The sequence below is a fragment of the Colletotrichum graminicola genome (genome assembly GCF_000149035.1).
Source record: "Colletotrichum graminicola M1.001 genomic scaffold supercont1.3, whole genome shotgun sequence".
In the NCBI taxonomy this organism is placed as follows: domain Eukaryota; kingdom Fungi; phylum Ascomycota; class Sordariomycetes; order Glomerellales; family Glomerellaceae; genus Colletotrichum; species Colletotrichum graminicola.
Genome location: NW_007361007.1, coordinates 1,207,832 through 1,218,356, shown reverse-complemented (window position 1 = coordinate 1,218,356; position 10,525 = coordinate 1,207,832). Strand labels below are relative to the sequence as shown.

Sequence of the window (10,525 nt, the reverse complement as noted above, 5' to 3'; positions counted from 1 at the left end):
GCTAATTATCAGGTAGCTACTTAGTTTATTTGTACACTAGTATCTGCCTATCTAGACACCTGCCTATGTACCTACAATGTATGTCCTGGGTGAAGTACTCCGTACGCTAAATAAAAAGGATAGCTTCCCGGTAATACCTAGTGCGGTAAACCGTCTATGCCTATGCCATCAGACACGGTTAATATCGCTGATTGGCCAGGAATCGGGACGTCTGTGCCATGGACAATTGACGCTCTTACATGTAGGTACCTGCCTAGCAGGTACCTAAATAGGTGGCAGGCACGGTACACTACAAAAACAAGTCAGAGAGAAGGAAAGAAAGGGGGGAAAAGAAAGGCTTTGGGACGTGGGTGGGTAGGATCAGTACAAGGATCCTCGCCACAGCTTCCCTGCTTGGCCGTGTATCTCTCCCAAGAAGCGTGCGAATACGCTAGCGAAATCTGTCACTCGCTCTTGTTGCTCCCTGATCTTCTCTGATCTCCAAGTACCCGTAGCGGATTGGAGTCCAGCCGGTCATCATTTCCCACCACGGACTTGTAATATGTAGTCGCCTCGCGCTTTATCCTCCTCGCCTAGGTACCTAGGTAGCCTAGCTTCTGCCAGTATCTTGGATAGATCGGATCTCTTTCGGCCAGCCTATGATCGACATCCCAAGGTGCAGAGAGCACTTCTTCGCGACGGCCGCTGCGAAATGCGCATAAGAAGGCCAGCTCATCCTGCTGCGTGCATGTCTCACTCTCCCGGGTGAACATCTGCCCTCTCAAGCAATCTCCTTAGTCGATTTCGTTGGCACCGTAACAGCGGTCATCCTTGATTCAAGTTTTGTTACCCTACGCAGTAGGTATGCATATGTGCCCCATACCCACTTTGTCGCCTTGCATGGAAGCGGCTCGATGAATCGATGGCCGCCTTATCAGCATGGGCCTCCAACGAGCTGTTCACTCGCCAACTCGCCATATATAACACGGGCCGATATATGGCACGATGCAAGGATGGAATTCTCCGCCGATGTTGACTTCATAACACATCTTGGTAACCAAACCAAGGTCTTCCACCAGCAATGAATTCACCAAGATAACGCTCTGGTGTCACTGCGAAACTGATATACAATGCAGGAGCTGTTTCGTCCAATTATCGCCACCAGCCAATCCGCACACAAAAATGTCTCGGATGCCGCAGCGCCAATATTGTCGCATCACGGGTTTCCTCACGAGTCCCCTGCACGTGAGTGAACTGCCCCTCCTCTGTAGGGCTGCTTGACCTGGCAAAGGCTGCATCGCGTGAGCTGCGATCGAGATCTCGCAGTATCACAGCCTTCATTTTCGCGCACCCACTATACTGGCCCCGCCTCTTCCTGCCTCCTCCTACCCTTCACTGGACTGTAATTGCTCGTCGCTTTCATCATTTGTTCACTAACCTCACAGAAATATACCACTAGCCAAATCGGCCAGTGTAGATCAGGGTTCAACTCGCTCGAATTGGATTGCTCCATTATGCCCCTAAAATCCTTCTCTGTCTGTGTGTATGTGTGCGAAAAGCAGATAAAAAAAAGAGAAGGGAAAAGATTGCCCCCAAGATTACCATCCAAAGTTGATAGGTATCATGCAAACTCCATCCCATGCGGCTGTGTGTCCATGTGCCCTGCCAAGATGCACTACCAAGACGCCCTCCCTCCCCGAGGGAATAGCGCCGACCGTTAGAAGAACAAACGGAGCTCCCAATGTAGATGGAACAAATCCCAAAACGCCGTATAATGCCACGTTGATGCTTGTCGCTCACTCCATCGCCGGCAACAAGAATCGAACTCTCTTCTTTGGCTTCGCAGCCTCTACGTCTTCGTTCATGCGCGTCTCCGCCACATCCTCTGCGTCCCCGACGTCACTCATGGCGCCGATGCTGCTGCCCATTTCGCTCACGAGCTCCTCCTCCGTCTCCTCCTCGATTGACCATACGTCCGGGCTGGGCTCACGCCAAACGTGCTGCGGCCGTTGATGGCGGAACGAGACGCTCCGTTGACGACCTCGCCCCCCGGACCGCACAGGAGCCTTGCCCCGGCCTGCCGGGAATGACGAAGGCGACAGAAGCGCCCCCGAGGGTTTGGATCGTACTTTGGACTTAACGCCGTCGACGGTTAAGTCGCGCAGACTGAATGGAACCATGAAGCCCTGTGGTGCAAAGCGAATGTAGTCCTCCTCTTCCTCATCCGTATCAGGTGTGGCAAGGTCGGAGAGATCGGGTACCGGGGGTGATTTGCGGCCGCCCTTGGCCTTGTTCAGACCATCCAAGGCCGACGGACTCACGCTGCGTACGATCTCGCGCGGGCTGTTGTCTTCGATCCCGGCGTCAAAATCCATCATATTGGCGTCTTCGTCCTCATCCTCGAGATCGGGTGCGGGCGTCAAGAAATAGGTGAGCGGGTCCTCATCGATATCGTCGAGCGAGGGATACTCCTTTGGGGTCGTTGGGGCGAGGCGCACCAGAGTGGGTGGCCAAGAGTCCCGCCATGAGGGAGACATTGGTGATTGAGGCATCTCGCCGTTATGTGGAAGAAACAGTAGAGACCGTTCTGATATTGGTAGCCTTGGAAATGCGCCTGCACAGCAATCACTGACAAGACGTGTAAAGCCCACGCCGGCCTGGCCGGCTCAAAAGTAGTACCAAACGAAAGAGGCAAGAATAGGAAGAGTTTCTCTTGACTTCAGCACTGGGAAAATGCTGAAAGGCACAACAGACCGAGGTGGAGAGTAAATCGCAGGTGAAGTGGTGGAGTCGGACTTATATAGCCGTATCACAGCCTCAGCAGGCAGATGGTATGAAAGCGGAGGTTATCCGACACTACCCTCCACCACGCACACACACACACGCACGCACCAACAAGGATTCCAGACGACTGGTTGGCGATACGGCTGAATCATGTCGACATCCCAAGGGTTGCCTTGCATGGTTGCAAGAAGGTGGTCACCAGCGCCCATGGCCCGGTGCTGAGGTCTCAAAATCGCGGGGCAGCCAGCCACCATCAACCCCCCCACGTGGAGGAAGCCTATGATAGCGTGACTCTCCAACCCCCAGGCCTGACTGGAAGAGCAATGCAGGTTTCCAAATGGCCAGTATGTTGCCAGAAGAAGAGGTGCGTGCCCAGAAGTGGTGGTAAGCTGAGGCCAGGGCTGGGGTTCGTATTGGTTCCATCATTGTTCCGCATGGGCTGTAAGAAAACCGCCATTTTGCAAGCTTCGCGTTCCTCCGGGTGGGTGTTGTTTGGTGCGCGACTACGGCGGCTCATATGAATAAGCTGAGACAAACTGGCAACCACCACGCGAATTGGTTGGGTGTCAAGCTAGGCAGATGACTACCTCGCCCACCATAGCGCCAACCGAACGTGCCGACGCCCCAGAGTAAAAGACCACCGTCGCTTGACCGGTGCGCGGCCTCGAGGCCATTAATGTGTGATAACCAAGGAACTTGTAAGACAGTTCTTCGCTAGACTGGGCGAGGAACAAGTTTTGATTGCCCTCTCACGCTTACTGAAGCGACTGGCGTACCTTACATGACGCCTTGAGGTGGCGTGTTTGACTCAAGTGCCCAAACCAGCCTCGTATCGTGCTGCGAATTGGATAATGGGCAGTCAAATTTCGATAATCTTTCGGTGAGGTGTGGGTGGGCTTTGATTATTGCCGTTCGCTTCGGCAGAGTCATCCGTCTGAATCCCATATCTCAGCCTTGGAAATGGAATCGCCACAGTGCATGAACCGCTGCGAGATTGTCATGCAGCACACCCATCAAAGGCAGTTCTAATCCCTCTGCTTCCCTATTCTCTCTAAGCAGCGCCCGAGGTATTGAAGAATAGGAAAGCAAATCCAGGGAGGCTCGTTATCGTTCTGGCTCTGCGGCAACTTACGATGTAGATAGCTCTAGTTGACTTGCGGATCTTGTCTCGATCTTCATAGTCAGCTGTTTCCTGACTACGTATAGATTGCGTCATGACTTGGATTTGACGAGGGCGGACGAACTCCATCAAGACTATAACCGCTGCCATCCCATGAGGCCTGAATCACAGCCCACATTTGAAGTCGGGCAGCGGGCCGTGAATAGAACGTGACCGGTTTCGGTGGGTCTCCGTGCCGGTATCAGCCTGCCGCACCAATGTGTTTGCTGAGGAGAAGCCAGGTTTGTGAAGGGCTGAAGGGATCCTGTGACATGCTATTTCCTTGGTTGCCTTCCGATAGTGAGTAATCAACCCTAAAAAAGCGCGACTTGGGCCCCCCTGCTTACCTGTCATCCCGCATCAAAACGGCAACCATGATCTCTCGAGACGTCGATGTGGAGGGCTGGGTCCGCGGCATAAGCATAAAGGCCGCGTATTCATAGAACTGTGGAGATAAGGACGATAAGCAAATGTTCCAGTCACAGCTTTAATGGCGGATGGGTTGGTTGACAATACCCAAGGGCGTGTGCTACTGGCAGGCGGCGAGATAGATTCGCGGTGAAAGTAACACTAGCAACAACCAGTTTGCGCCATCGACATGGATCCAAATGAAGCCTAGAACCCGGCGGTTGGATCCTGCTCATGGATAACAAACGAAACAGCCATGATGGGATGTTAAGCTTGGAATTCCAGGGGGAAGCAAACGAGGCAGCCCTATTGCCAGCACTCAGGTACGTACCTAATTGGACCCGGGATTGCCCATCAAAGAGTGCGGGTGGGAGCTTGGGCCTCTTATTACCATTCACTCCGCGTTACAGGCCTAGCACGTGACCTACTCAACGGTTGGAGCAGATACCTACTCTCAAGTCCGCTATTGCGCTGGCCTTTTTCTAGAGTTCTACTCCGTACATTCCAACTGATCGGCCTCAAGTTTCGCCGTACCCGTTCTCACCGACACATCTAGTCTACCTTCAAGCCCCCAAAAATATTATTTCGACGGCGTCCTTGCGGCTCGATTTGTCATCTATCAGAGAGTTATAATGCTTGTCAAGATGGACGCTCCCAAGGTGGAGGCTGCGCCTTCAATGTTGCTCCGCATCGTCACCCAAAACGTTCGGTACGCCACAGAGCATCCCACTCCTAAGGAGAAGCCGTGGAGCTTTCGCGGTCCAAGACTTTGCAACCAACTAGATTTCATCACATCTGGTCACGAGTCGGCTTTCATATGCCTCCAGGAAGTCCTCTATTCTCAGATCGAGGACGTCCAGTCCTATCTCGGTTCCGCCTGGGGTTACATTGGGCTTGGCCGCGACGATGGGAAGCGTGGTGGCGAGTTTTCTCCCGTATTTTATCAGGTTGACCGCTGGAAGTGCGAGCGAAGTGAAACACTTTGGCTGAGCAAAACGCCAGAAAAGCCGTCTAGAGGCTGGGATGCAGCACTGAACCGCGTTGTCACCGTTGGGGAGTTCCTCGACAAAGCTACCGACACGAGGGTGGTGGTTATGAGCACCCATTTCGATCACCAAGGCGTCGTGGCGCGCGAGGAAAGCGCCAAATTGCTTCTCAGGATTGCTCGGGAGTGGGGCAAGGGTGCAAACGGTAAACCACCGACTGCCGTTTTGCTCGCGGGCGACTTCAACAGCACGCCCGAGGATAACGCATACAAGACAATGGTGGCACCAGAGTCAGGCATGGTTGATGTTTCAACACAGGTTCCGGAAGAAAAGCGGTATGGCAATAAGCTCACGTACACCTCTTTTAATGAGCCGGACGAAGAGCCATTAAGGATCGACTTTCTGTTCGTCAAGGACCCGAGCCCCGTCACTATCAAGACGTTTGGAGTGCTATCCAACAAATTCGATGATGACGTCTACCTGTCCGACCACAGGCCAGTCGTCGCCGACATTGAGATTCCTGTCTTACGGACAGGAGAAATGTCTTAACCAGAACCGCCTGTCAGTCCTGGCTTGCATCTGGCTTTGCTGTGCAACGCCACGCAACCTAGGTTACGCAGAGGCAGATCCAGACCTGTCCGATGCTCCGAGACAAGCTCCCTGCATGACTAGCATGTTGAGGTGCCATCGTCAAGTTGTTCTGGCTAGCACGAGGTACATAGGCAATTGTTCAAATTGAACGAAACATCCCGGGGCGGCAGATTATGCCGAGGACCGCAAGACAACCAACCTTTGATAACAGTGTCGTTCGGCATGGAAGTCGCATTTCGAATCACCAATCTCGGCTGCCAGGCATGCTCACGCACGACATGGCAAGACGGTCTTGCCGTTCCGAGGCTTGCTGCGCGCTTCCCTGGCTTTGTTCCCCCCAACTCGACGAAACTGTTATTGGTCCACGGGCTGTGTTGTGGTTGGCCAATGTGGCGCCCCGGGAAACATTTAACAGTGGCGTCGAGGGATCATGTTTCAAGCGAAAAGGCGGTGTGGTTCCGGGATGGTGTCAATCACGCACTGCGCTCCACAGCCAACAAACACCTGTCCCTTCGTCCGCCCCGAGATGATGGCACTTCGCCCTATCTAGCCTCTACAGTACTGTCTTCTCTCGGCTCCATGCGGTCCAAGCAAGCAGATTATAGCCTCAAGCAAATCATAAACTCGCAACCACGCTTGACTATGTGAGATATTGCTACGCAATGCAACCATGGCGTGCATCAAAACCTGGGGATCTTCCTTTACACTAACAGTTTAACACATTTGCCACCAAGGATCGCGTGCTTCTGGTTATAACTACAAGTTGGCATTGTATCTGGTACAACAATCGATACAACACTTATTCGTTTGTAACATTGCTTACTGGCGACACGGCGAGATTATTGAGGTCGTCGAATATGGATGAAGAACGTCTGGCATTAACAAACACATTGATTCGGAAGGACGAACGAGGAGAGCCCACACCAGCAGCGCAGCAAGCATGTTCGTGCCTTGGATGCAACAATGCCCGACATCTGGACAACGAGGGGATCAGCCAGTACTAGCTTCCTCGACAGGACGGAACCATGAGAGGCTCCGGGAGGGTCTCAGTCGTACCCCGTTTCGGCATGTCCTCGCGCTAGATGGAGTTCGATCTCGGTGGATGCTTGTTCTTGGTAACACCGTCTGTAGGAATGCATGCTATGCAGCCGGAATGCGCTATGGCGAACCATGCGAACCGAAAATGGCCTCGACACCAACGAAACCGATACCAACCGCGCATGTTTCTTTGTGTCTCCACTCGCCTCGTTACTGTATACTTGAAGAGGTTCCACGGTGGCGGCCCAGCAATGCTTTAACGGAGCGATTGTGATAGCTGAGTAGATGGAGGGAATACTTGAAGCACTTCGGAGGCTTCCAGTTTGTGTCGACTTGACGACGAGCCCAGCGCCATAAGAGCCGATGATCGGGGCGTTGGTAGCCATGTTCGAGAACCAAACAAAGGGCCAATGAGATTGGAACAACACTTCCGTGGCGACCACGCCTTCTGGAGTCACCTCAAAGACAAGCTTCGAAGACTCAACACAAGGACCTGACGTTGATCCCGCATTTGTGCTCTCGGTTATTTTCATTTGTGTGAACGCCGAAGTCTTCCATGGCTTTAATGTTTAATACGCACGCGTGAGCAATTTGTTTTCAACAGCGCGACTCTCTCAAACAGTGGATCGTCGGAAGTACGAGACGCAGAGAGCCAGATCTAGACATGGAGTGCAGCAGCAATTCAGCAACGTGATGCCATCTTACATGGACTCGTTCACCAAGCCGTGGAGACCAGTCCCCTGGCCGAACCGGTGGGTGGAATAAGTAACCGTTCGATCTCGAGATGGGGAAATGACTCCCATTGCCGTCCCGGGTCCGCCCTATGGGAAGAGCGAGCGGGCCAGTGTTGCAGGAGTCTGCATTCCAGGCCGGGTGGGTCGGGCCCATGATTGGGCTTTCCGGGGTAGTCAGGTGTGTTGGCGATGCTAAACTTTGAAGGGCGATGCAGTCAGTACTCTGCATTATGTGCAGTTTCTGCCTGTCAGCGTCACGAAAGCAACCAGTTGTCTAGGAAGGCTTCGGGGGTTCGAATATCGTCTCCTAATGGCTGAGTCGCGAGTGCGCTGGACATCTGATCCTGGCTTCCGCGACAAGCTACTCTCGCTCAACCCTGATCAATCAAGTCCTTTGAGTCATTTTCTTCTTTCTCGCTTACCAACTTCCCAGTTCCCAAGTTGAACCTCCGGTTACTGCTTCGGGCAAAAGAGAGGGAAACAAACCCTCTACAAGAGGCGCGACAAATCGATTGGATTGGAACCAGAGCAGTCGTTCGCCAGCTCGTCAGTCGCGTTGATACCCAAAAGCCCAAGCCCAGCCCAGCGTCGGGCTGGAAACCAGCCAAAGAGAGCACGCAAACACCGCCGAAAAGGGCACAAGGCACCGGACACCATGACGTTCCGTCATCTTCGAGTGGCACCCACCCCCCTTCTGGTTCGGCCCTGGTGGTGGATCTTCTGAGCCTATCTCGTTCGTTTGGACAGACAGCTGGCAGCAAGCGTGTTTCCGTCAACCTGTCTCGATCAATGTTCCCACACCCACCAGCCATTCCCTCCTTCCCGCCCTTCCACCCCCGGGTCTTCCCAATGGAACAATTCGCTCGTCGTGCGTTTCGTCACCGTCGAGATTTCATTCCTGAGAGGTGCTTTGAAGACAAGACAAGCAGAGCGTTGCGCAAGGCAGTCAAGTTTTTGGTCGTAGAAAGGCAGAGCTAGGTGGTGAACGGTACCACCCCATCAAGGACGTCGGCGCTTTTGCCATTGCCGCAGTTTTCACCAGCGGCACCTGATGGGCCTGCCGAGGACAGCTGGTGTTACGAAGAATACCGCACGCACCCTAGGTAGTTGCCATAGCCTGGCCATTGCAACGGTCGCGGGCGGGAAGAAACGAAAGACAAGCTTCTCCACAGTTGGGCCTGAGTGCTTCTAACGTTCTGACTCGAAGCGGTGACGATTTGCACCGGTGTCAGTACCAGCAGCCGAAACCAGGGGCCGCCCAGCTCTCCAGTTTACGGTCGATCGCTGGGTCCAACGGATTTCCTGGTCGACGCAGAGCGATGCGGAAGAACGAGAGCCAACGGGAGAGCTGCTGAAGCAAGACGAACCGCCTCTTGGTCAGCCCAGCTGAGCGTTTCCTTGCTGCCACGCGGTGGAGATGAAACTAGGTACTCTCTCAGCTCACAGTCGCTTTCCCAGGACCCAGCCAGCGAGGGCATGAACAATCCCACTCGCCGGCAAGCTTCCTCCTCGACCCATTTTGGCAAATTCGATACTGTTTGACAGGGAGAAGCGACAGCACAACGTGTTTCTCTGTCCTTCCAGGACCCTCGCTTCTCCAGAGCCACGCTCTTGACGTATCCTCCCGAGACTGCACGGCATTGGGTTTCGCTTTGAGGCCTTGAAAGCTGCACTGGGCTGTGCTGGGCGCCAGCAATTTGGCAACACACCCTCAGTCTTTCACGTTGCAAGCCTGGCTCCGTCTCGGTCTCGTCCTCTCACGAAGCACACTCCGTTCCAACGCTCCCGTTCGCCCTAGAATCAAAGGCCCGGACTCTTGAGTCCAGAGTAGCTCGCTCTCACAGCTGCAGTCACAGCCACAGCCCCCCCCCCCCCCCCCCTCCTCCTTGACCTTTTCGCTATCGAACAGTATTAACCGGCCATTGGAGTTTGGCAGTGGACAAGCGGCAGAGTACCCTAGGCAACGAGGACGACATCACCCTCTGCCAGGTCCTTTTTCTGCTGCGACCACGCCCCTCCATCACTTTGGCTTGTCACCACACACGTATCCGTTGGCTAACCCATGATTGGTATTCTGCACGTCTGGCTCTACATTTTCTCAAAAAATTATTGCTTTCCCTCTTGGTCCTTTAGGGGTTTTCTTGTTAGGCTGTGCACACACCTCCCCCATCTTCCTTCCCGCTCTGCCTCCCTCTCGCTCCGGACTCGTCCTCTCACAGCGCAAGCCGCAGCGATTACATTACACTGCGCTCGCTCTCTGGATAGCGAAGCAGTGCGGAAAAGCAGAATTAATAAGAAAGTGCGCTCGTCCGTGACCCGACCCGCCAAGTTCGTACGTCTGTTTGGGTCATTCCACGTTTTAACATCAACAATATACCACAGCCCACATCGTCTTACTCGCCTCCCTCGTCTTCTCACGACGATTCTCATCCCCTTCTGACCCGCACATGCTCCATACAACGAGCAGCGAGCGGCCTGGCATTATACCCAGCATCAACCGAACAGTACCGTAGCGTCTCATCACCTCCCACACCTAATTTCACGCCCCCCTCCCCCCATCCCGGTCGGTTCTCATACCCACAAATACGGGCCCTCCCTCCATCAGATAGTGGTCGCATTCCCATCCCCACTGCCTTTCTTGTCCGCTATTCATACAAAAAAGTTCCCGGTTCCCACTGCACGCATCCACGTTCCCGCCTGTTCACCACAATTTCGACTACTTGCTACGAACCTTCTTGATTGCCCGCCTCCGTCGAGGCAACTTCGCCTCCATTCACCAGTCGCCTCACTAACGAGCCACCACATCTTACAATAGCTCACCAGCGATTTACGACACCCGCTTCGCT

The 10,525-nt window shown here is 53.8% G+C and overlaps 2 protein-coding genes across 2 annotated transcripts; one reads left to right on the top strand and one right to left on the bottom strand.

Moving 5' to 3' along the window:
• Positions 1-1,775: 1,775 nt before the first annotated feature.
• Positions 1,776-2,516, bottom strand: GLRG_01253 (uncharacterized protein; the record flags this gene model as incomplete). The annotated part of the gene is made up of 1 exon (XM_008091938.1): positions 1,776-2,516. The coding sequence occupies one exon, from the start codon at positions 2,514-2,516 to the stop codon at positions 1,776-1,778; it is 741 nt and encodes a 246-aa protein (XP_008090129.1).
• Positions 2,517-4,962: 2,446 nt separating this feature from the next.
• On the top strand, positions 4,963-5,865 carry GLRG_01252 (endonuclease/Exonuclease/phosphatase; the record flags this gene model as incomplete). The annotated part of the gene is made up of 1 exon (XM_008091937.1): positions 4,963-5,865. The coding sequence occupies one exon, from the start codon at positions 4,963-4,965 to the stop codon at positions 5,863-5,865; it is 903 nt and encodes a 300-aa protein (XP_008090128.1).
• Positions 5,866-10,525: the final 4,660 nt, after the last annotated feature.